Source organism: Pinus tabuliformis, chromosome 6, assembly GCF_031772625.1.
Source record: "Pinus tabuliformis cultivar Carrire ecotype Pingquan chromosome 6, CPIR1, whole genome shotgun sequence".
Classification (NCBI taxonomy): Eukaryota; Viridiplantae; Streptophyta; class Pinopsida; order Pinales; family Pinaceae; genus Pinus; species Pinus tabuliformis.
The window spans coordinates 1733275930-1733303517 of NC_142292.1; the positions used below are offsets into that span (position 1 = coordinate 1733275930).

General features: G+C 39.5%; 1 protein-coding gene across 4 annotated transcripts in view; it reads left to right on the forward strand.

Moving 5' to 3' along the window:
- LOC149265817 (omega-6 fatty acid desaturase, chloroplastic-like) overlaps nucleotides 1–27588 on the forward strand; it is a 168923-nt gene that overhangs the window by 106430 nt on the left and 34905 nt on the right. For all 4 annotated transcript variants that reach the window (XM_089429759.1, XM_089429756.1, XM_089429761.1 and 1 more), the window contains 3 exons: nucleotides 7331–7453; nucleotides 7694–7871; nucleotides 8155–8273. In XM_089429759.1, the coding sequence (XP_089285885.1) occupies nucleotides 7331–7453; nucleotides 7694–7871; nucleotides 8155–8273 (420 nt within the window). The remainder of the gene's footprint in view (nucleotides 1–7330; nucleotides 7454–7693; nucleotides 7872–8154; nucleotides 8274–27588) is intronic.

The window sequence follows — 27588 nt, forward strand, 5'->3', positions numbered from 1 at the left end:
TGTCATATTTGTAAATCCTTCAATCCTATCCCAAGTTGTTCTTAAGTGGGGATGTTAGGATATTCCGACACATAGGAAATAGTTAAGTATAATTTGGTCTAGTGTAGAGTTAGGTAAAGTGTGTTTCTTTACTATGTACTTTTGTAACTTTCTGACTGTCACGATATGTTCTAGACATGAAGTGATCTGACGGTTCATTTTCTCCTCGGTATTACCGACACTTGATCCGTGGCTTAACACCCAATTTGTCCATGATCTCTATTTAAAGAGCATGGAGGGTTATTTGTAGGGTGACCGTTTATGAGAGAAGCTTATGTAAATTTTCTTTCTTTTATTAATAAATTACCTGAAGTGGCCACGTTGGCTTAGGCCGTGGACTGTTTCCCTCTTTGATGGTTTTAACGACGTCAAGAACACTGGTGTATTGATCTGTGATCTGTTTGTGAGCGGTGTCCTTTGGTGTTCTATCTGAGGAACTTACCTTGTAAATTCCTACACTGATGTGTCTTTTTCTTGTGTTGTGTTATTCACTGGATCGGTATTCATTCCATTTTCTTCAACTTGGATTGAAACGACTGGAGACTTCGATACCACTTTTTGAAGTTGTTCTAACTTGTCATTTAGTGTCTCCTTGTCACGTTTAAGCTTCTTTATTTGTGTAAGGAGGTTTTGGTTATGATTCCTTAGGCGTAAAACCTCTTCGCTTTCTGGATTGTTGATTTTATTCTTAGTAGCCTCGTTATCATTTAAACTTTTGATTTGTTCTAATAATGTTTCATTAAGGCTCTTTAAACGTAAAGTTTCTTCTTCTTGTTCCAACAAGTGCTTCTTGAGTTCCTTCTTATGGCCTTAGCTTTCTTGACTTGTTCGAGGAGTTTTTCATTGTTTTCTCTGAGGCACAAAATTTCCTTGTCTTTACTGGAGATGTCTTCTTCAAGCTCTTTCTGCTTCTTTGATATAGTTTTTTTATTGTCTTGAAACATTAATTCCGAAATATCCTTAAAGTCTTCTGATGAAGGATTTATCAATTTTGACTTCATTTTCACATCCTGGAAGGTGGTCATCTTCCTCTTGTAAGGAAACATCAAAATCTTTTTTTCTAAGTTTAACATGAACGTACCTAATTCTTTTAACCAAGGTTGACCCAAAATGATGTCAATTTTTGGGTTAAACATAGTTATGACACGAAATTGAGAGGTACATTCAATGATTCATAGTGGTCAATTATTACTTGTATGTCATTAATTTCATATTCATTTTTGCCAAAAATATCTATTCTTTCTCTTATGTTTGACTCTGGAATTAATAGTTGATTTGCCAGATTAACATTGATGTAATTGTCCTCGTGACTTGTGCTGATAGTGATATTAATCTCATTCACTTTTAATGTAATTCATCTACAATCTGCAATTGGGATACTTTTATAGGAAAAATTTCCTTCCTTTCCTTTTGAATTAGACTCCATTTGCCTTTTTTGAGATGAAATTAGTGTTTTTTAAGATAACCCCTTCTTAATCTCTATAATAAAATATTATTATTTTCTCCTTTTATAATCTTGTACCATAATACTCTTTTTCTTGGAGGAACCAATTTTTTTTTTTTTTAATCGGTAATAAACCTTCAAACTTATTATTCCTTAAAACCTTAGTATTGAATCCTTAACAATTTCCCCTTTATCTTTCTTTAGTCAAATGTATAAACTTTATAACCCCTTATATATTATTTTCCTTGTATAACCTTTTATATCTCTTATAAAATATATTTCTTGATTTATATATATATACTTTTTTTTCCACTTTAAAAAAAGTTAATATTGCTCCACTATTTAAATAAATGGCTCCTTATATTTATTATAATGCTTTTAAAAAGTACTCTTCCTTTGTTATAACTTGTTATCCTTCTGTCTCTTTATAGTTCTAGATTTAACCTTTATATACTTTAATATATGTATTTTTTTAAGTAACCTTCTATAATAATACCCACTTTGTACTTATATATATTTTCAATAATTTTATGATTTGAACTTTTCTTTAAAATACCCTTTAATAATATAAAACTTCTCTTTATATATCTTTTATTTATAATCTTTTCTTTTTCTTTTTGAAAAGTTACAACCCTAGTGAAATGTGGCTATTCACTTCTTTGGGGTATAATATAAAATATATGTCCACTTATGTGCTTTTGACTCGGTTAATTTTCTCCACGTAAAAGTAAAACTTACCATTCACATGAAGAGATTTTGTTTTCCTTTCGTTCTTCTTTTACCTTGAAAATACCATGGGCAATTACTATGGGTTGCTAATACCACAAGCTTGTAAACCACTTAATGAAGAATCAAGATAATATTATCTACTCTTCCTCTTCTAACGTATAGTTTTAAAGATATTTGGAAAGATTCTCCTTTGACTTTATCATGCACTTTTTATCAACAATGTAGAACCTTTTTTTATATATATGAATGTTCTCCTTCAAAATTTACATCGGACTATATTTTTTTAATTAACTATTTTCTTAACTCTTTTCTTTTATAATTTTTTTCCAATTCTTTTATTTAACATTTTTTTAAGTGGCCAAGGGCTCGACCGAAAATGGAGAAACTCCAACTCGTGTAGTGAAAACGCTTTAGTTGCGACGAAAAGTTGATGGCCAAAGACTGAGATCTGCCAATGTGGCTCTGATATCAATGTAACGAACAAAATTCGTTCTTCAGGTTAAATACTCCAAAAGACTTGGAATATAAAGATCACCATTGAGATACAAGAATATATATTGAAATGTATAAGAATGATGATACAATTGAGAGTGAGGGGCTTGCTTATATACCACGCAGGTGTCCCTTTATGAACGGTCATGTCTCTTTAGACATGCCTCTTTGTTTAACTAATTATTACTTTTTTACATATTATTATGTTTATTATTTATTATCTATATTTATTACTTTTACATAATTATATTCATAACATATAGCATGTAAGGGTGTGTATAACCAAAATAGCACTAAGTGCAATCCATCTCTGAACCAAAAATACATTAAGAAGTAGGCTCTAGATGATCTCTAGCATCCAAAAAAAATCATGCTACTGCAAATATCTACATATCATCAAATCATTCCCTATAATTGGGATCTTCGTCATCAATATCACCCTCAAAGCATTAAAATAAGATAGAAAAAGCTTAACGTGTCAAGTCAAGATTTTGTTTGAGTGATGGGTACATTCTTACTAGGGCCATGATAGAGGAGTTCAACAACAATCACAATGCCATTAACATCAAGGTACATAGAGGGCTTGGTGCTTTTGATTAAAATTGTTGAACTAGGTTGTCATTGATGTCAATATGGCAATATTCTGGATACTAGAGGATGACATGAAGCCAAGGGGATGCAGAGCAGATTCATGAAGATACAGGAGCAAAGGCCATCAGTATAGTCGAGCCATATATATATATCATATATATATGCGGAAACAGACTTATATGCGAGGTGGTCCTTGAAAGACACTGCCAAGCCAAGAGGAGTAGATGGAGACGAGAGGAGTAGACAGAGCCACCAAGCCATCAGAGAACCATGTCAAAGCAAGAGGAACGCTGCCTGTAAAACAGGCATATCGGAGCAAATGGAGCAAATGGACCGAGAGGAGCAGATGGAGCAAGAGGAGCCAAGAGGAGCAGATGGAGCAAGAGGAGCCAAGAGGAGCAATATATATAGAGCCATCGGTATATGCCAAAGAGGAGGTGCACACAGAACCATCGAAGGAGCTATCGGAGAATACCAGAGCAAGAGGAGCCATATCGAAGGAGTGTCAGAGCAAGAGGAGCCATCGGAGGAGCTACAGGAGCAAACAGAATGGACCGAGAGGAGCAGATGGAGCAAGAGGAGCCAAGAGGAGCCATATATATATTACAAACAAATAGGGCTATCGGAGTCATGTGATTGAAGCCTTGGGAGTCATTTCCTTTTTATACAGACTCCTTAAATCATTTTACAAGTGCTATATCGAATATCTCTGTTTACACAGAGAATTCAAAATATTTCCCCTTAGGTGGGACAGTGGCGGAGTTGAAAGAATATTAATTTTGGTCCAGACCCATATCGGGTCCGGAAACCAAATATCGCATCGGAGGAGAGGCCTCGGAACCGCCGAAGTGTATGCTCCGAAATCCCGGAGCCGAAGTATTATGAAGTGCAGCGGATAAGGATTTCGGGTCCGAAATCAATATCGCATCGGAGGAGTGGAGCCTTTCGCAATCACCGAAGTGTATGCTCCGACAAACCGGAGCCGAACCATTATAAAGGGGAGCATAAAGTAATATCGGGTCCGCAAAGGCCTTTGGGACAGTTAAGTGTAAGCTTCGACTGTCCGGAGCTGAAATATTATAAAACAGAGCCTAAAGGAGCATCGGGTCCGCAGACCCATTACATTGCAAATCTGTCGATAGGGAACTGCCGATAGGCCGGACCCGAAATCTCTTTAGGAGGGAGCTTAAAGGAGTGTCGGGTCTGCAGACCCTTTGTATTACAAAGTCGCCGAGGTGAACTCGCCGAATTGACGGAGCCGAAATTTGAATAGGCTGGATCATAAAAGGGTGTCGGGTCCGTCGCATCGGAAGAGGCTGTTCTATTGTTTACAGCGAACGCCGATGTTCATCGGACCCGAAACAATATTAAAGGGAGTCTAAAGCCATATCGGGTCCGCACCTCATCGGAGGTCAGGCCTTAAGAGTTTTGTTATGGTTGCGAAATCCGGACCCGCCGAATTTATGAAAGCAGCCATATAATCCTTGAGATCCGCGTACATTGAGTCAAGCGGTTTTTATGCTAGTTCTGTGTATTGATATTATATGGTTACATATGGCCATGAGGGGTTTTATGGTAATTCCATATATGTCTATAAGTGTGGCGGGTTGATTAAAGCGCTCGGTGATGGTTGATTAGATGCTCGGTCGGTGGCTTCCGATGGGTGATTAAAAGCGCCGATAAAAAGGTGGCTCTGATTCTAAGTAAGTCCAAGGTTTATAGAAGGCACATAGCCTAAGGAAAGCTTTCGATAGACATAAAAGCGGTGATAAAAGGGTGGCTCCGATTGTTAAGTGTGGAGGCGAAAATACTGCGAGGAACAGTCCCGATAGTGCGGGAGACCAAATCATGGCGACTATGATTGTGATAAGGACGTGGCTGTCCGTTAAAAAATGCCATCCCTGTGTATGCCCACAATCATTGGCAAAGCAGCGCTGTTACAAGTTTTTGAACTTGTGTTCTCTACGGATGACTCGATCCTTGCTAATTGATTCAACGTGTCCTGTGAAAACGAATGGACAGAGGAAGCTACAACGACAAACAAGCCAACAAGTGAGGAAGCTGAAGCAGGCGAGAAGGAAGCCGAAGAGCTAGCAAGAAAGAGGAAACGAATGGACAAAGACAGGTATGCATAAAACAGTAAACAGAGGACTGCATGTGTGATGGTTGTTGCAAACAAACCAGAATATGAGGTAGCAGAAGCAGCAGAGGTGGTGGAGCATTGTTTGAATTTGCTAGTGAACACTGCTGCGGCTGTTGAACACTGTTGGAGCTGCTGTGGGGGTGAAGAACCAGAGTGTGAGGTAGTAAAAGCAGCAGAGGCTGCAGAAGTAACGGAGGTTATAGAGGCAGCAGCAGCAGAAAAGGCTATTGGAGACTATGCGTGGGCAGTGTGTAGAGCTGTGAAGACTCATCCATAAGAAGACATGGTTGTCATTGATACTGTAGTTTGGAGACTACAGTGAAGCTGTAAATAGACAGAACTCAGCAGAGAAGAGTTCTGAGAGCAGAAGGATTGGAGTCCTTGGGGTTGGAGCCTTAAAAGTGAGAAGGATGGGAGTCCTTGAGGCTGGTGCCTCAGAAGTGGGATTGGATTGGAGTCCTTGGGGTTAGTGCCTCAAAAGCAGGAAGGATTGAAGTCCTTGGGAGTTGGTGCTCTTAAGTCCAAGATTGGTGTCTTGGGAAAATAGAGTTGGTGCTCTGGAGGTTGGAGCCTCACCAAAGTCCAAGTTGGAGCTTGGCAACCGATTGTGACCATCTATATATTGTATTTATTTTACTGCACAGTTATATTAATAAAAGCATTTATTCTTGCTGTTCATATTGTGTTCTGAATATATATGTTTTAACTGGTAAAACAATAGTGGGAAAAAGAAACACTGATTCACCCCCCCCCCCCCCCCCAATATTTTCAACAAGTTCAATACCCTTGTACATGACAAAATCCAATGGAAAGGTTGCAATATCCTGAAATCCTAAAAAATGTTTAGTTTGTTGGATTTTGAGTGGGATCTAAAATTCTACTTTCTTCATATGAAATCAAATGAGGTTGGAACCACTCTCAAACATCTTGAAACAATTAATGGTAATGTTACAAATTTAAGTAAGAGGATGAAAGATAAAAGAGAATGGAAAAATCTCCTTGATCTTTCCATTCTCCTTTATCTTTCATCCTCTTACTTAAAGTTTTAACATTATCATCAATTGCATAGTAATAGTAGGGCCCTAGGCTTGAATGTTAGGTGGCCCCATCCTATATATGAATTTGATTTTGACCTCAAATTATCGGCCATTTATTTCATTGAACCCTCGTCTATTTATATAGCTCATTGTTCATTCTCTTCTTCTCGGCTTTTGTCCTGACGATGGGTCCTGGTTTAGAATCTAAACGTTAACTACTGTGGAGCAATTTCCAACACCACAACATCAAATAATAAAAAGTATTATTTTTAAAGTTGCATTTGGAACATCCTTGGTTGCACTATACTGAACTGGCCAGTTCAGTGCAAAACCAACTGGTTGTGTGAAAAAAGGCTGGTTTGGTACCAAACTGGCTGGCTCCGACCAGTTTGACCCCCAAACTGGTCCAATTCGAGGCTTGGAACTGGAAAAGGACAGTTCGGTAGTTTCCTATAACACTGCTTGAGATTCATTTCTTCCTTTCAAATAAAGAACTTTGGATTTTATTCATATTGGTCATTTGACCTGAGGAGTTCTAAGTTTTTATTTATTTATTTGAATTTTGAAAACTTCAATGGTTTATTGGACATTGAAAATATCTAATCTGGTGACTTCGTACATACTGTTATAGAGAATATTTATATGAATGGTTGCCTAAGAGAATATCTATATGAATGGTTGCCTTGATAGAGAAAGTGAGATGTTTATCTTCTTTCCTTGTCTCTGTTTCCTTGCATGCCCTTTCCAAATATGTACATGATATTTTGATTGTTTATCCCTTGATATTTGTTTACAGGCCTTAGTTTATTATTAACTATTAAATTTAAGGCTTCTCAAAATGCTTTCTATTTGTAGGCTAGGCGAAGATACTGCTTGGCATCCTGTTTGGAGAGAGGAGTATGAAACATCCAAGGTTTTGAAGGTGGCATTGACAGTTGGATATGGCCCTATTCGCCCATTGATGTCAATTGCTCATTGGTATGCAGTATTGTTAGATGATGAAGCATTTGTGATTTTAAAGACCCTACTTTATACTATTTTAAATACCCCACTTTATACTATTATAGGTCTGGTGTTTGCCAGACTGTTAAATGAGGACATGTTGTATGGATATCTAATCCTGTTTTAGCAGGAAACTTGTAACACATTTATATATATTATGGATTTTATAAGCATCGATTTGATCTGCCATACAACTAATTATTGTTTGTTTTGTAGGTTGGGATGGCACTTTGATTTGAAAAAATTTAGGCCTAGTGAACAAAATAGAGTGAAGATAAGCCTGGCATGTATATTTGCCTTTGTGGCAATTGTATGGCCAATGATAATATACAAGACAGGAATTATTGGCTGGATCAAGTTTTGGTTGATGCCATGGCTTGGTTATCACTTTTGGGTAAGAATCTCAACTTTAGGTTAGCTTGTCTATTGTTGAAATGATTATGATTTTGGGTAGGATTCACTTCTGGATGTATGATTTATTGTTGCTTCTAGGTAAATGAAGATATTGCTTCACTTTCTAATTGATAAGTGCATATTTCTGTCCCATAATATCTTGCAGTAATGTGTTTAATTTCCTTGTAGTATTTTTTGGCCATCCGCCTAATTAAGCAAAGCTGTTTTCATAATCCTGGCATTTGATGATTACATAATGTGTTTTTATACCTCTGTCTATGCAGATGAGTACTTTCACAATGGTCCATCATACAGCACCTCATATACCTTTCAAATCTCCAGAAAACTGGAATGCGGCCCAGGCTCAGTTGGGCGGAACAATTCATTGTGACTATCCTCATTGGTAATGAAAAGTCACTTTTCAAAGCTAGTTTTGTGTGCTTCTCTGGGTGTGGTTCTAAATTTTGAGTGCATATATGTGAGAAGAAATGCACAGGGTGTGTGTCACAGAGAGAGAGAGAGAGAATTGTTACAAGCGACACACATTTGGATACAAAATTTTGTGTGACAGTAATAGTAAACACAAACTAAAGTTTCTTGAGGAAGAGAGATAGCTAACAAAATAAATGGTTACAAGTACTGCAAATTCAAATAGAAGGTTTTATTTGACAGTGTCAGTCCACATGACATAAAATACCTTGAGGCTTGAAATTTAAAGTTATGAATATCAATATTATCTGTGAGAGAATCCACACTTAGCTAGTTATTGTTTTAGTACCGCTTTTTAAGGTGTTTCCATTGTCTTTACATTTTGGTAAATGGAATATCCTAGAATCTAAAAGTTTGGGTCCTACATACTCTACCCATCTCGGCTGTGATTTGTATATGTTCCTAAATTGTGTTGGCTTCATTGCACCAGAGTTTTCCAGCTCAATACTTTTAAGATTTTTTGTGGTGGCTTCATCTTTCCATTCAGTGTGACAGTTACAAATGAACCTAATTGTAAAATTCATTGGCTGTTCTAAAATTTAAAATCTCATGCTTTTAACATTTGTATCCTGTTCCTCCTGTTAGCTCCTAGGTTCTCTCTTGGTGGAAAAGTCCCCTAAACACAAGTTGTGAAACCCCAATGACAACATAGGCAAACTACCCACTGTCACCTCGGTAGTCTTGTCTTTCTCTTTTTAGGCTAGATAAGGTTTTAGACTTTAGTCAAGTGGGGAATCCTTAAAGTGCTCTCAGCTCATAACCTTGTATAGTTGAAAGGGAGGAGAACTTAGTTTTATATCTGATATAGGGTTTAATTTTTAGATTAAAACCAGATTAAAGTAGCTTGTTGCCGCAAAATCTAGTAGGCCTTGGCGAAGGAAACCCTATAAAGCATAAACTAGACCAAGAGGCAACAATGGGGTAGTGGCCCACTGTCACCACAACCAAAACCCCTTGCTCTTTACAAACTTACACCGATGGGAGCAGTCCCAGTAGGAAAGGGATCACTTATTTTTGATATTCTAAGGTTAATATGTAAGATGACCTCACTAAAAGCTCTTCAAGAAAGGCACAATTTAGGTTCAAGGCTCCACAAGGAGACAATTCACTTTCTATGATGAGACCTAGGAAAGAAGGCACAAGACCTAGGGTTTGATAAATTTGACAAGTGTTGGAGTTTCCAAAGGTCAAGGCTAAGAGAAAAGGTTTCCAACAATGTGCATTATCAAAGCCAAGGCTCATGAGACCTTCAAGAAAGCCCTTAAGTTGAAGTAAGGAAAAACTATGGTTTCCATCTTACGAAAACAACTAGGGCAAGAAAATTTATGGATGAAATTGTAGTGGATGCCCACCAAAATGGTAGATTTTGTGGCAAATACTATCCCCTTGATGTTTAGGCTCTCTGACCACCAAAACTCTATTTGCCTAGGGATTTGCACCAAGCCCAAGTTTCCTAGCTTGGCCTTGAAAGGGCCAATTAGGAGAGAGAAAATATGGATAAAAATCGAGTATGATCACCAACCAACTAGACCTGTCCCTTGTCTTTTGGGAATATGGAGTCTAGAATGACATAAATTAGCCAAAAATGTTTCTAAGGAGGCCGAAATTTGATGCCCTAGGAACATAATTTCAAGCATTTACCTATGCAATAGAAAAATGAATTTTTATGGGAGAGCTTCTAGGAGTTCACCGCTATGACAATTCATTACATGCTATGTATGAGTAACACATGCAATATTCATCTCGATAGCAATTCAATTAATCTTCAACAAATTAGGGCACAATTTAGCATAACTTAGAATCAATTATTCCATACATTGACATAAAGAAATAAATATTCAACAATTGAGTGAACTTACAAGATAACGTGCGATATTTCCATCCATTAGACCAAAAAATAGCTTCAAAGAATATGCAAGATCAACTTCAAATATCAAAATGCATCGAAGATGTCCAATTCATCCATAAGAGAACAAGTTTGAATTCCTCTAATGACGCTGAAAATCCAAGAGGTGTGAATCGTGATGATGAGAACTTCATATAACAATTTCTAAATTTATATGAGGCATTTGAATGCCTAACTAGCCTACAAATCCCTCTAAACATAAAATAATGGGCAAGTATAGGTCTAGGTCACAAGCCAACCTAGTAGCCTTTGTGAAATACAGTAAATCTCCACATATGCAAGCCAAAATGCCTCCATAGGGCTTGCGTTGAGGACCTTGAGTGCCTTGACTTTTGTAAAGGCCCTCTAAATTTGCTATTTAGGGGTTGACCCCTATATTTTTGTCATAAGCATCCTGTGAACCCCAATTTTTGGTTTGGGGCCCAAAATGGGTCTCATGGGTCTCCTAGTGGTGTGAATGTCTGATTCTGCTCCAACGTCGAGCGCTTTGAAGATGGTGCTAGCTCTCCCATCTCTCAAGGTATATGAAAAACCTTATCTAGGCCCTAGATCAACTCCCTGACCATGGAATATTGCTAAGCCGACTAGGGGGGATGCTGGTCCAGGTGCATCATCCCATTGATGATATAGGGAAAAGTGCAGGAACGCTAAGGGTGCTGAAGGTGCCCATGGATATAAATGATTCTCTACAAATGTCGAAGTCCCATGGCTCTCAACGCATCACCTGTGGGTGTCAATATGCTCCTCTGGTGGAGTTAGGCCCCAATTAAGTTTCCAAACCCATTATGAAGCCACTTGTCAATCACACTCAAATATAATATTCAATCTTGCAACTTCACCATTAGGTACATATATCCATTTTTGCATCTAAGTGAACCAAGCTTGAAAGTAATAGGCAAGTTAACATTTGTTATAAGGTTTCCCTTCCAAATTTTGGGCTCTAATCTTGTAATGATGTTACCTCCCTAGGTAGAACCGTAGAAGTGGCTAATGGATGACCCTATTAGGTGTTTCCAACCCCTAAAGGGAAAGACATGTCCTTGGTCCATCCTTCAATCGATAGGTGCCATGTGAATAACGATTGAATGGAGGGGAAGAGACCTCATGGCTAAGTGCCATGGTCAAAGGGACCAACATGAAGGAAGCTCCTCATCCTGGTTGTATAGATGTGAGGGAGCAATTGTGGATACATGAGGTACCTCGACCTTTGTTTTTCCACCCCTTTAATCGCCTTTTACTTTTTCTTTGTATTACTGGTCGAAGCTCCAAGGAATGAGAGCATGCTTTGCATGATGTATATTAGTTATTACCCCTTTAGTGGTGGTGCAGTTCATTGCCCACCAGGGGTTGGGACATGCAAGGGTTCCCTTTTCATGATGTGGCGGGGCAACATTGGCCCAGGAATTGGGTGATGACCGTAATATGGAGGTAGAGCTCATGCTTGGTTTTTGCCCATGTGCTATTTTGTTAGTCCGGATTGTTTTTTTGCATTCTTTTAATTTTATTTCTTTGTTTTGCTTGTTTCCATTGTATGCTCTTTACTTTTCTTTTAGCTACATCAACCTCTTGGGGAAAATTTCTAGGTTCGACCTAGGTATGAGGATATATGAGTGCCAAATCCCAGTTAACCAATGGTCAACTGAACCCGATGAATGGAGGTGGAGTTTAGGGCTCATAATGTGAGATGGAAAGTGGTAAGTATAGAATGGGAGGGATGGGGCTATGCTATCTCGATTGGGCTTTCTCAAGTATTGCCCTTCCTAAAGCCATGGGCCATTAGGGGAGGTTCCACTGGACTAGGGTTGAAAATTAGCCCCCCATTTAAGGCGAGGGAACAAGACTATGTCAAAGCCCTTACTTCTTCTAGGTTACCCCATAATCATACCAAATGCCCAAATACAAATAAGCATAAGCATCTGAATGCAAAATGAATAAAGTACCTTTTGGGTTCGATGCCCACCTTTCAACATGTGATTTTGGCAAATGGGTGAGGAAACATATGATTAATGCAGGGGGCAAAGATATGAATGACATGTCATATCGACTTCTTGGTGGCTATCAGGAGCAACTGGTTGCTGACTGGAAGAGACGAACAAGAGAGAATTTCTCCTAGGGTGATCCACTTTTGGTGGGTAATATTTGCTTCGAATGTGACATAAGCTTACCATAGAGCGCATGATCCATGTACTCAAACGGGGAGTTCATGAGAACTCCAACAATCTCCTAGGACACAAACTTGTAACCTGCACACTACAATACCACTGTTTGGGAGCCTGTGTATTGGGCATACGATAATCACCCATGTTTTTCATAAAAGAAATAATCCATATGGAAAGGTAAATCTAAAATAAGTGCAATTCTAATCTAGCATGAGAACATGATATGATGATATTAGCTATGCAAAAGGAGTATGCAATGCACTTACACTACCATGCATAACATGTGAAATCATGTGTCTAAGAAAGGGTTGATGCAACTGGCTTTCATCAGTGAAGGCCAAAGCTCTCCATCAAGCTTAGCTATGTAAAAGTAGCCCACTCCAAACGTCCTATGGATCTTGACAGGGAGATGTTTGTCGACTAAAACCATTTCCCCAATTTGAAATTTTTTCTTAGGATTTTGCACCCACTAATTCTTGTTAGTTTTTGTAGCATCGGATGTGTTCTAGCCATGAAATTTGGTGGAGAGGCTAGAATACATGAGATCTCCAAAACTCATAAATCGTTTCTGGAAATTCCGCCTAGAAGCATCTCAATTAGATTCTTAACCGATTTTTAAATATTTCTCAAGTCTAAACTTAGGGAATTATGGTTAATTAATCGATATTAATTGAGATAAGGTGAGAATCATCTAGAAACTCACACAGATCGATATAGAGATGATCCTAGCCATTGATTAAGTTTTAATCTTGGCCATTGGTGCTCCAATAGTGGATTATAAGAGGAAGTCGATGTGGTGATGGATAATATACCAGTGCAGATACTCAGTTGCCTAGGCAGTTCGATTTTGTCAGTAGCATTAGTTCAACAGAGAAGATAGAACCAGAGGGTGAGTAGCAAGTGGAAGAGGAGGGCAGCAACATTCCGGGAGGAAGATTTCCAGTTCCCGGAAGAGTCAAAAGAAGGAAGGCCGAAATTTGCAGACGGCCAGTGTAAGCTCTGCGTAGAGGGTGACGCAGGGAGCTCAGCGCAAAGGCTAGGGAGGCAATTTCAGAGGCAGAAAGTAGCTGTGGGGTGAGAGAAAATTCTCACGATATTTTTGCCAGTATTTTCCTTAGATTAGATTGCCAAATGGGCATCTAAATTATATTATTATTCATACTGTACTTAGAATTGCTGTTGAAGATTAATAATAAAACCCTCATCTGCTGCACTAGTTTTCCGAAGTTGGGTTTTTCCATGGATAATTGTCCAAAAATAACTGTCAAAATTTTTATGTGTGTGCTAGGATTTCTCAGTTTCCAGTATTTTATTTTCCACAATATTTTTATGGTTAAAATTGTAGTTGTGATTTTGTTCGTTGTTTCCCGTAGCAAATAAACTGCGAAATTAAATTTTAGTTAGAAGAATAATTTCGAGTAGCTGTAATAGATAAAATTTCACATGGTATCACAACACAATTGATCATTCGGAGAGCTCAAAAGCAAAAAGAAGGAATTTCGCTGCTCAGTGTGGGCAGCGGTCGAAATTCCCAAGGGGCAGCGCAGTGTTTTTGCCAGGAGGCCAAATTTCTTGAGGAAGATCGATTTTTCTTAGAGAAGGACAAAAAAATTTGATTCTTCCAGACCAAGTCATTTCAGAGGCAAAGGGAACAACTCAAATTTTCTTGTTGAGTAGATCTCTAACTGGACGCAGAGGGTTTTTGTAGCAATTCGCTAGAGCAGAGACAACTTCAGGGGGGAAAAGAGGAATAACACTATAAATTCTTTTGCATAGCCATGGACAAAAGTAACATTTAGGGGACTTCAGATTGGTCTTCCAGATTGGAGGATGAATTTGCTTGCTTAGCGAGATTAGCTTCACAATGAGTCTGGTATATAGACAGTGGAGCATCAACTCACATGATAGGGGTTAGAGAATATTTCTCTAGCTACAAAGAGGATTAGATGGACTTCCAAATTACTGTGGGAAACATAACAAAATGTACTCCAGTAGGGAGAGGTACCATAGATTTTCAGAGGGAGTTAGGAGCAAGAACCAACGCTATAGATGTATTGCATGTGCCAGGATTGGGTATGAACCTGATTTTAGTATCCCTGTTACAGGGTAAGGGTATGATTTCACTTCGTGGGAAAGAAAGTGTATGTCAAACACCCAAGCTGGAAAAGGGTAAGACATATAGGAGTTCAAAGTAACAGATTGTACTGGTTACAAATCGATTCTGCAATGACACTAATAAGCAGTGACTAGCAGTGGGAAGGAGCTGAATGAGTTATGTCACATGAGAATGGGACATCTACACCATGGAGCACTTAGGATGCTCAAAGAAACCCTAACAGGGGTTCCAAAACTTGGCACGAAACACGATGATGTGTGTAGAGGATTTGTACTTGGGAAGTCTATCAATGCAACATTTCCAAGAAGTGACAACAGAGCTGATGGCGTGTTAGGACTTGTTGTCGTGTAGATTGTCACGACAACGCTCAGACCGGGGGCTGTCACCTTGATCCTCGATCTCTCCGTTCAAGCCGTCTCCCGAGGCTAAGGGGGGTAGACCCTATGGGATGAAGGAAGACCAACTGTGGACCAGTTGGGTTGGGAGACTCAGCAAGGTGATTTAGCACTTGATTGATTTAGAAATTAATGTACCAGTGCCTTATGGAGTTAATGATTAAATGATTATTTATTAAATGTTGCAGAATGTATAAACCATGTAAAACAATCATTTATCATTGAAATATCCCAAGCGATGCAAGATGTTCGATAAATGCACAATGCTTTAACGATGATCTAGCAATTAAACTTCAAGAAAAATTAAATGCTTTAAATGATCATAAAATTTAAATGCTGACCAATTACCACTTTCACATAGCTAACTTAAAATAAACATTTAAGTGCATTTAGCTATAGAGAAATGGAACATAAATACCACAAGAGACGCCGAAAAATGAATTTTCAAGCTTTTTCAATTTTTTTTTTTAATAAATAAAATAAAACTAAACTAAACTAAACTAAATGGAGCTCAAAATTATTAAAATTAAATCCTAAAAACAAAGTATCAACCCATTAAAATCTAAAAATTAAAACTTTTTATGATTATTTATATATATATATATATATATATATTTTTTTTTTTTTTATTTTTTATGATTTAAATATATATATATATATATATATATATATATATATATATATATTTTTTTTGTTTAAACAAAACTAACTAAATTAAAAAATAAAGATTAAACTAAACTAAAAGATAAACAAAAAACAAGGCTTAATTCTAATTTTAAATCTAACTTTATAAAATTTAAAATAAACAACAAAAAGGGAAATCAAAATTATTTTTATTATTATTATTTTTTTATTTTATAAATATGAAGCTAAACTAAACTAATTCTAAAATTAAATTAAAGTCAAACCTAGCCTAAAACAACGTACGCATATATCACAATAAGAAAAAATAAAACTAAACTACAAACCTACGCTATTTATAAAACACAAGTGAAATGTAAAAAAAATCAAAGTATTGTTAGCTGTTTGTCGTGTATGTGCAAGTGACGTCGGAGAGAACGAAGGTGGAGATTTACGCAGGCTATGAAGCTCGAGTAGGGAAACTCAATAATGGCAGTGTGAGAAATGAATATCGTGGAAGTGAGAGAGGTATGCATGAGGGTCAGGCAAGTTAGGGAGGACGGATTGCAGGTTAACAGAGGTAGAGGTTGCGGGTTGGATCGAGGGCAGAGTGGAGACTTCCACTGGCAGCGAAGGAGAATAGTAATGGAGTGCGTGGAGAAGGCAAATCGAAGGGGGCTGCGTAGGGAATTCGTATGGCAATGGCAGAGCTGCGGATTGGAGCGATGGACAAGGAGCTGATAGCACAAGGGAGCAACAATCCAAGAAAATCGAGGTGTCTTTTGATGCGAATACACACAGGTCAATTCAAGGAAAAGAGTGACAATGGAGGAGGATTTATTTTGCAAGGCCGACTGCTACATGAGGTGGATAGAGCCATGATGGAGCTGAGGATGGCACACAGAACTGTGCGAGGGTTTGAGGAATAGCAGCGCGCTGGTAATATGGCAGCGTGAAGGAGAGAGTGATGATGCCGCAGAGGAATAGTAATGAATGTGTGAGGGTGGCTGAAGGTAGAGGTGTGAGAGGTGGCAACACGTAGGTGCAGAGAAACCCACTTAACAAATTTTTTTTTTTTTGGAAAATTTTTCCTGCAACGCAAATGAAACTCCAGGGTGCCATAGCATAAAAAAAATTTCAAAAAATTTCTGTCAAAATGAAATCCCAGCCAGCAAACTGATAGCCTGAAACAATCTGTCGAATTTCTTCAGAAGAGTTAAAAAAATAAAATTTAAATCAATCTGCTTCAGATTTCCCTGATGAAAGACCCCACAAGAAATTCAAGATCTGAAGTGAATATCTCTGCCAGAGTTGATCTCGAGGCCAGATCTTACCCTCCAGGGCCTAGATCTGGCTTCAGATAAAATATTTTCTTCCAACCTGCAACCTGCAAAAAGCCGAACACCCAGAAATAAAATGCAAAAAATAAATGAAACTCTAAAAATCCTAAGGACCAGCTAAATAATTACAATAATTACAAATTAAAGGCTCTAAATAGCCAGATTTATCGTTATGCCACAAATATTTTCAGAATTTTAAACTTAAATGTGAGGTGCTTCAAAAAACCCTTTATGCATTCATAAAAATTTTCAAATGATAAGCCTGGGATAAAAAACTGGCTGGGCTCTTTCAGAAAACGCAATCCGGGAGTTGGCTAGTTTAGCCGAGAACTTCCCCTAACGCCCAGTAAACTCAAAACTAAGATTTCCTGCACAGCTTAAGATCAACCATTAACATAGAGGGAGAAAACAATAGTGAAATCCAGATCAAATGGAGATACTTGCCATTATATTTCAGAATCTAAACTATCATTCAAACCCCAGAGACCAGACAAGATACCTGTGCCTGAATCAATCTTCATCAAGCTATTATCAATGGCTGAAAAGAAAATTATGCAGAAAAATAAATCATCTTACAGCACTTCCAGAAGAGTAACACCAGCAAGATTTTTAACCCCAAAGTCCACTAGAGCTCTCAGCGGTGCTGAATATTTCGTCACCTTTATTGATGACCACTTCAGGAAAGCCTTGATCTTCTTCTTGAAGACTAAGGATGAGGTCTTCGATCGTTTCAGAGAGTTTAAAGCTCTCGTGGAGAATGCGACAGGGAAGAAGATCAAGGTGCTCCACAAAGATAATGGTGGAGAATATTTGATAAGGACTTCATAGATTTCTGTGTGAAGGAAGGCGCCAAAAGAGAATGGAAAACTCCATATAATCCATAACAAAATGGTGTAGCGAAGCGGAAAAACAGAACCATTGTTGCAGCTGCAATGGCTATGTCATATGACCAGGATCTACCTAGATTTCTATGGGAAGAAGCATGTAACACGACAATATATATTCAGAACAAGACTCCTCATAGAGCATTGGGGACGAATACGCTAGGAGTCTTCATAGGGAAGAAGCCAGAAGTTAGCCACTTCAGAATGTTTGGAAGCATTGCTTATTGCCACGTGCCAGATGATAAACAAACCAAACTAGATTAGACTGCAACGAAGGGGTTCTTTGTTGGGTACAACGAAACCTCAAAGGCATACATAATCTACATTCCTAGCAATAGGAAGATAGTAGTAAGGCGAGATGTGAAGTTCATGGAGGACCTAGCTTTCAGGAGATCTTGTGAGATGCTTGCAGGTGATCAGAATCAGCCTGTAGAAGCTCCTTTGGTCCAACAACAGGGGCAACTAGTGGGACAGGCAGGAGGACAGTCATAAGGATCAAGTACTGTGACCAACACCAATATTTCCTCAGGTGTAGGAAATCCGGGGAGTTCTCAGCGGATGGAGCAGAAGAGATATAGGATGAAGAGTAGTTGGCAAAATCTCCCACGACTAGTGGTCGAGCTAGTAGAGAGGTTTGTCAGACATTGAGAGATGCAAAGGAGTTTATTGGAACTCTTAAGACAAGCAAAAGACAACGCATAACCGGACAGGTGCCACACATTGGTGGCCCAAGTTGCAGAACCTTCTAGTTTTTAGGAGGCCGCACAACATCAGGGGTGGGTAGATTTCATGGTAGAAGAGTATAGCTCTATAATGACGAATGATGTTTGGGAGGTAGTGCCAAGGTCGTACGACAGATCAGTTGTAGGTTATAGATGGATCTAGAAGTTCAATTATGCGACAGAATACAATGTGGAAAAGTACAAGGCTAGGTCCGTAGCAAAGGGGTATGCACAAAAGCAATGGATAGATTATGAGGAGACCTTCACCCGAGTTGCTATTTATATCTCTAGCAGATCAAATGGGATGGCAGATTCACCAGATGGACGTTAAGACAACCTCCCTGAACGGGGTGATAGAGGAAGAAGTGTACATAGAACAACCAAAGGGCTTTGAGACTCATGAGAGACACATTCATGTGTGCAGATTGAAGAAAGCTCTCTTCAGACTCAAGCAAGCTCCCAGGGCATGGTATGGTAGGATTGACAACTACTTGCAGCAGATGGGATTCGTCAAGAGTGATGCAGATCCCAACCTTTACTATTTTATGGTAGAGGGTGAGCCACTCATTCTAGTTTTGTATGTGGATCTCTTTTTGACAGGATCATCAGAGCTCATAGAGGACTGCAAGAGGAACCTGGCAGCAAAATTTGACATGAAGGATTTGGGGTTAAGGCACTATTTCCTAGGATTGGAAGTGTGGCAGAGGGATGGGGAGATCTTGTTTGGGCAAGGAAGATGCACTACAAATATTTTGAAGAGGTTCAAAATCCAGGATTGCAGACCCATCTCTACGCCCATGATTACCAACTGGAAGAAGACAGATGCATTAGATGACAAGGATGTTGACCCACCTTGTATAAACAACTCATTGGGTCTCTCATGTATTTGGTCAACACTAGGCCAGATATTTGCTTCACAGTCAATACCCTTAGTTAGTTCATGGTAGAACTTAAGAGGGTACATTGGGCAGCAACGAGGCATATTTTGAGGTATCTTCGTGGCACAGTCGTGTATGGATTGAAATATACACGAGGGGATGACGCCAAACATTGTGGGTACACAGATGCAGATTGGGTAGGCAGTTCAGTGGACATGAAAAGTACCTCCGGGTATTGCTTCAGTGTTGTATCAGGGATGGTTTCTTGGTGTAGTAGGAAGCAGAAGTAAGTAGCACTGAGCTCTATAGAAGCAAAGTATATGGCAACTAGCACAACTACGTGCGAAGCTATATGGCTTCGGAAGCTGCTAGTAAGGTTGTTCAGGCAAAGGATGGAGGCAACCAATGTCTATTGTGATAATCAGAGTTGCATAAAGCTCTCTGAAAATCCAGTGTTTCATGACAGGTCGAAGCACATCAATATTCGATGCCACTTCATCAGAGATTGTGTACAGCGTGGAGCAGTCTAGCTACAATATGTTCCCACAGAAGAACAGGTTGCTGGTATATTCACGAAAGCTCTAGGGAGAGCTAAGTTCGTTTATTTTAGAGAACATATGGGTATGGTGGAGAACCTGTTTTAGTAGAAGTGATAGGCTATTTTGGATGCTTTTCAGTTGTCGCAACAACAAATGCAGTGTTGGCAACTGTATGACAGTGTTAGCAACAACATAGATGCAACGTATATCAGAGTTGCGTAGTGGTTGGTGGACAGTATGGCCAGACATTAGCAGCATGACGGGAGATGATGCGGAGACAAGGTGTGCAGTAGCACTAGAACACATTCCTCGCTAAGAGGGAGTGTTAGCTTTTGTAGCATCGGATGTGTTCTAGCCATGAAATTTGGTGGAGAGGCTAGAATACATGAGATGCAGTGTTGGCAGCAGTATGGCAATGTTAGCAACAACATAGATGCAACATATATCAGAGTTGTGCAGTGGTTGGTGGGCGGTATGGCCAGACATCAACAGTGTGACAGGAGATGATGCAGAGACAGTGTGTGCAGTAGCCCTAGAACGCATTCCTCGCTAAGAGGGAGTGTTAGTTTTTGTAGCATCAGATATATTCTAGCCATGAAATTTGGTGGAGAGGCTAGAATAGATGGAATCTCCAAAACCCAAAAATAGTTTTTGGAAATTCCGCCTAGAAGTGTCTCAATTAAATTATTAACCGATTTTTAAATATTTCCTAAGTCTAAACTTAGGGAATATGGTTAATTAATTAGTATTAATTGAGATAAGGTGAGAATCATCTAAAAACTCACACGAATCGATCCAGAGATGATTCTAGCCATTGATTAAGTTGTAATCTTGGTCGTTGGTGCTCCAACAGTGGATTATAAGAGGAAGTCAATGTGGTGATGGAGAATATACCAGTGCAAATACTTAGTTGCCCAGGCAGTTCCATTTTCTCAGTAGTAGCAGTTTAGCAGAGAAGATAAAGCGAGAGGATGAGTAGCAAGTGGAAGAGGAGGGCAACAACATTTCGGGAGGAAGATTTCCAGTTCTCGGAAGAGGCAAAGGAAGGAAGGCCAAAATTTGCAGAGGGCCAACGTAAGCTCTGCGTAGAGGGTGATGCATGGAGCTCAGTGCAGAGGCTAGGGAGGTAATTTCGGAGGCAGAAAATCGTTGTGGGGTGAGAGAAAATTCTCATGATATTTTTGCCAATATTTTCCTCAAATTAGATTGCCAGATGGGCATCTAAATTATTGTACTCAGAATTGTTGCTAAAGATTAATAATAAAACCCTCATCTGCTGCACCAGTTTTCTCAAGTTGGGTTTTTCGGGGACAATTGTCTAAAAATAACTGTGTCAAAATTTTTATGTGTGCTAGAATTTCTCAGTTTCCAGTATTTTATTTTCCACAGTATTTTTATGGTGAAAATTGCAGCTATGATTTTGTTTGTTGTTTTCCGTAGAAAATAAACTCCATAATTAAATTTTCAATTAGAAGAATAATTTCTAGTAGCTGCAATAGACAAAATTTCACACTTCTTAGATATGGTTGGCTTGGGATTGGTCTCTTAATAAGACATACATCTTGTGAATGGGGAAGATTGACAGGCTTAGATTGGCTAGTGGGAGGTTCTAAGCTTTTGGTTCTGGGTTGTTGACCAAGATATGGGAAAGGATCCATATTCTCAATATGATTTGGGAGTTGGGGCTCCCTATAGAGAATGAAAGGGGTCCCATTAGGATGCGAACTAGTGGCATATGGCAAATCCATTTGTAATTGTCCACTGATCGATGCCCCACATTTTCTAGACAACAACCTTCCCCAAACAACAAAGGAATGGCAGATTCAACACAGAGGAAAAAGGAATGCTTCCGCTCCTCTTCAAGGAAATGGTCACCCTCCCAAGAGATCAAGAAACACCAGGTATGATGAATCTAATGTTGTTGATAACAAGCAAAAATAATTTTATCTTATATCTGCCCTCTCAACTGCCTCTCCTTCGGACACCTTGGGAAATTGGTTGATTGATAGTGGTGCCTCAAGGTACTTCATTGGGTATAAGGAAGCTCTTTCAAATTTGATTGAAAATGATACAAATTTGGAAATTATCCTTGGAGACAACCACCTATCCCGTGATGGGAGTTGGGAATGTTACTCTTCAATTGAATCAAGGTAACACCATTCATCTACAAGTACTATATGTACTTGATCTAAAGAAGAACCTAGTATCTATCTCGACAATGGAGGACAAAGGATTCAAGGTGGAATTCATCGATGGAAAGGTATGTGTGTGGAATAGAAATTTCAAAGATGCATTTACACTTGGATTCAGGGTTGATAGCCTATATCAAGTTGGAGGAAGTCCATTGGGAGCTATGTCTTGCGACATATCACTTCAATTCGAATTATGGCACCGGAGGTTTGCCCATGTACATTATAAGGCTCTACCCTATGTGAGGAAGATGGTGACAGGTATGCCCGAATTTAAAGTAGAACATGAAGGTGTTTGTCAGGTGTGTGCTGAAGGAAAGCATACAAGGGAGCCATTCCCCCCAAGTGATAGCAAGACTACCGACATATTGCAATTGGTTCATTTTGATCTATCTGGTATAATGCCCGTGAACTCTTTAGGAGGATATTTATATTATGCTATCTTTATGGATAATTTCTCTCTTAAGACTTGGATATATTTCTTGAAGAAGAAGGACAAAGTATTCTCATGGTTCTGTTCTTTCAAAGCTTTGGTTGAAAATCAAACAGGGAAGAAGATCAAAATATTGAGGACCAATAATGGAACAACATATGAAGAAATGAGTTCAATAACTATTGTAGAGAAGCTGGCATTAAGAGGGAGACTGCTACTGCATATACTCACAAGCAAAATGGTGTTGCTGAAAGGAAGAACCATTCTATTGTAGAAGCCACTCATGCCATGCTTCATGATCAAAGCCTTCCGAAGTTCTTATGAGCCGAAGCTGCAAACACTGCGGTGTATGTTCAAAATAGATGCCCTCATCAAGCGCTGAACTCCAAAATTCCCGAAGAAGTCTTCATCGGTAAGAAACTTGATGTTTCTCACTTTATAATTTTTGGGAGTCCCATATATTTTCATGTGCCAAAAGAAAAGAGAACCAAATTGGATGCTTCTGGGAAGAAAGGAACATTTGTGGGCTACAATGAAACTTGTGCCTGGTCAAAGAGAAGTGGAGATAAGTCATGATGACACCTTCGATGAGGATGCTGCCCTTGTGAAGATTAGTAACCTTCCTCTTCCAAGGAAGGACAAAGAAGAAGATTCAGGAAAGCAGGGAGAACGACAGGATGAGCCAATGCCCGATGTTGAAGAACCAATGGATCCCATTGATCTATCCCCTCATGAGCCCTCCTCCTCGAAAAGGAGACCCTCATGGTTTAGGGAGACTCTTGAAGATGTTGAGAAGCATGTTGCACCAAGGGGGACATTTCGTGAAAGCAAGAAGCCGAATAGGTACCAAGGGTACTTAATTGCATTGAAAACCATTGTTCAATCTGAGCCTGGCACATTCAATGAAGCTGTGAAGCACCAAGTTTGGAAGGATGCTATGAACGAAGAGTATGAGTTGATTATGAAGAATGATGTCTGGGATGTGGTCCTTAGACCCAAGGACAAATCCGTTGTCACCTCGAAATGGCTCTATAAGATCAAACATGGAGCTAATGGAAGTGCTGAAAAGTACAAGGCTAGATTTGCTGCTCGAGGCTTCTCTCAAAAGGAAGGTGTGGACTACGATGAAATATTTGCACTTGTTGCCCGATACACCACCATTCGTTTGATTATAGCCCTTGCTGCCTCGCAAGGATGGAATCTACACCAGATGGATGTCAAGACCGCCTTCTTACATGGTTCAATTAAGGAGGAAGTCTATGTAGAACAACCCGAGGGGTTCGAAGTTCAAGATCGTCAGACACATGTATGCAGGTTGAAGAAAGCCCTCTATGGGTTGAAGCAAGCTCCCCAAGCTTGGTATGAGAGGATCGACAACTATTTGATGAAGCTGGGATTTACAAGAAGTGAAGTTGATCCGAACCTTTATTTTAAGGTTGAGAATGATAGACCTCTCATCTTGGTACTTTATGTGGATGATCTCTTTCTGACTGGTGCAGACCCTCTTATTCATCAATGTAAGAGGGAGTTGGCTTCTGAATTCGAAATGAAGGACCTAGGATTGATGCATTACTTCCTAGGATTTGAGGTTTGGCAAAAGGCAGGTGAGATTTTCCTTTCTCAAGGAAAATACATCGTGAAGCTACTTGAAAGATTTGGATGGTGGACTGCAAGTCCATGACTACTCCGATGGAACTTAACTTCAAGAAGTTATGCGGAAGTGCTGTTGGGCTTGATTTGGGAAATCCTTCTGAGTATCGTCAACTCGTGGGGGCCTTGATGTTCTTAGTGAATTCCCGTCTGGACATTTGTTTTCCATTGAACACATTGAGTCAGTTTATGGTCGAGCCTCATCACATACACTGGATTGTTGTCTTGATATATCTCCATGGCACAATCACCTATGGAATGAGATACACTGCCAGAAATGTGAGGCTCCATGGTTATTCTGATGCTGAATGGGCTGGCAGTGTGGTGGATCGTAAACGCACATCTGGATGTTGCTTCTCTCTAGGTTCTGCTTCAATATCTTGGATGAGTAGGAAGTAGGAGTCGGTTTCTTTGAGCACCGCTGAGGCCGAATACATTGCTGCTAGTATGGCCTCCTGTGATGTTGTTTGGTTGAGGAAGCTCTTTAGTGAGCTGTTTGGACAGGTGCTAGATACCACCGTGATCTATTGTGATAACCAGAGTGGGATTCGTCTTTTTGAGAATCTCGTGTTTCATGACCGCTCCAAGCATATTGATATCAGGTACCACTTTATCCGGGATATGGTACAATGGGGAGCAATAAAGCTTCGTCATATTGGGACTGATGATCAGGTCGCAGATATTCTTACAAAGCCCCTAGGGAAGGTCAAATTCTTAACCTTCCATGAATGACTTGGAGTCGTGGAGAGACCCTCTTATGAGGGTCCTGTATGAGATAGATGTTGAGCTCTGGGAGCTTCGAGGGGCTTGGGGTACTTCTTGGAGTGATGAGCGACCATAGGGTGAGTGGTTCACCTTCCCCTAGTGGTGCGCGATGTACAGGGTGAGTGGTTCACCTTCCCCTAGTGGTGCGCGATGTACAGGGTGAGTGGTTCACCTCCCCCCTGTGATACCCCATGTTGAGATATGCATAGGATGAGTGGTTCACCTTCTCTTGCTGGCACATCATACCCATGCAGTCTAGGACTCATGGGAAGTACCTCTCATCTGGGCAATGAGTAGGGAAATGAGGATAGGGACCATGGTACTACCGATGGACGCATCATGTATTACCGTACTCCCTATGCTAGGATGTTTGATATTGATTTGGGATCAATGGAGACTGACTTCGAGTTAGTGGAGAGTAGTATGATACACACTCGATTATTGGAGACTGACTTCGGGTCAGTGGAGAATGGTATGAAACATTCTCAATCATTTTCTTCTTCGTTATTTCTTCATGGTTCAGCAGAGCGGAGCAAGGATGGTATAGATTGTCAGATGGTTTGGTAGGTGGAGTTCCTCCTAGTCGAGAGGGAGTGTTAAATTTGGCAACTAGGACCAAACTCCACCTTGGACAACTCATATGATGCAGCTTATATTTTTATTGGATTCCTCTCTTTGAGAGGTGTAGGATTGATCTAAATATCATCTCATTCTGACATGTACAGATGGAATTATGAATTTATTTTGTTTATGGACAAACTAATGTAGGCTCAGAAGCCCAACAATCACGTCTGTTCATCCTCAACGTTTGCATATAAATAGAAGGTGCCTTTGCCTCATTTGGACATCACTCACCTTCTCACACATCTCTCTCTCCTCTTATGATTGGGTACAGATTTCAGGACAACCTCTCTCCACATGTGCGAAGAAGAACACTGTTTTCTGCGTTGACCAAATTTCAGGGACAGTTTGACCAAGCTTTGACCAGCAACATTGACTTTGTTTGATTGCGGATTTGTGGGATTCTTTTTGTTTGGGCAGGCCACATTTCTGGGCATACAAATCAAGGCAGTTCGTACTATTTGACCAACGTTGACTGCATAAGGTTTGACTACAACGTTGATTTGCGTTGACCAAGTTTGACTGAGTATTTTCGGACTGTTTTGGGCTGATTTGATTTGCTGTTGGAGGCCGAGTTGACCGAGTTTGACTGAGCTGTTTTGGAGGTCAAAATCTGCCCTGTTGACCAGCGTTGACTTTTTGCTTAGGGCTTTCTGTGGTTGCTGTTTAATTGGACACAATTCACTTTGATTAGGCAAGTGAATATTGCATATTGTACTCTCTATCTTTGCTGAACTTTTGAAGAATAATAAGAAGAATTGATCAAAGGGTTTCCCCACATTGGGGTTTGTCCCTGGCTGGCGCCATATCTTGTGTCCTCTTGTCTTGGCTTGTCTTCTACTGTTTTATTTATGTTCTATTTGGACTTACTGTCATGTTAATGTGATTGCTAATTTGGAAATTGATATTGGGCTAATAAGAAAATTGAAGTAAATTGCTCTTAAGCATAGAGCATATCATTGTTATTTAAAATTAACACTCTCTTTCTAGAGTAGTCATCTTATTCATAATGGACTTTTGACCAATAGTGACATCGTTAAATAGCTTGTCAACCTTTTAGGCCAGGGCTAAAACTACTTCCTCAAGTTGAGACTTTGGTTTAGTTTTGGTTTCAATCTTGGCCCATGGATAGTTGAACATCTTAAATGTGTGTGGAATTCATGTTTTGTTCAACCTCTATGAAAATCTCCTTTGCTCATCCAAGGTGGTAGGATTTTTATGCCTAAGGGCATATGTCAGATGTCTAGATGTCCACGGGCCCCTTTAATAATCCTTTCTAAGATAATGGCATCGGAATGTTCAAGTCTATCAAGGATTTCACTAAGGAGATCGTCAAATCTTTGAATGTATTCCTTGACACTTTCTTTATCGAGCTTAGCCATTTGAAGGAACTTATCAAGGTCCATGCATCCATCTAATTCAGAGGGTCACTGCTTTTTGAAAACATCTTCAAATTGATCAAAGTTGGCAATTCTTCCTTGAGGCAAGCTAACATACCAATCCTTAGCATCAACCTCAAATGTCAAGGCAAATAACATCATAACAATATCCTCCTGATCAATATTCGTGGGACATAAAGCCCAAAGGAAGTTGTTCACATGCCTTTCTGCAGAGATAACAACACCTCCATCAAACTTAGATATCCATTCATGGAATTTCTCAGGAAATTAATGAGGAGCACCAGGGAATGCACTAAAGTTCAAATGTTTCAAGGATGCGAGATTCCACCTCCTAGCCATGGGGATATTGTGATTAGGGTTAGGATTAGGATTGGTATAATTATTAGGGAACAACTACCTATCTGCATGGGTAGGTTGTCTAGTAGGAGAAAGGCTAATTGCACTCCTCCTAGTAGTAGCCCTAGTTCTTGGAGCTATGGTTCTTTCGGGAGTATTCTCTGGAGATTCAGAACTAGTTGATTTAGGAGTCGCTAGAAGGGAATCTATCTTGTCATTAGAGAAACCACCTCTTCAAATGGGGAGAAGCTTAGATGCTTTAATCTAGAGGAAAG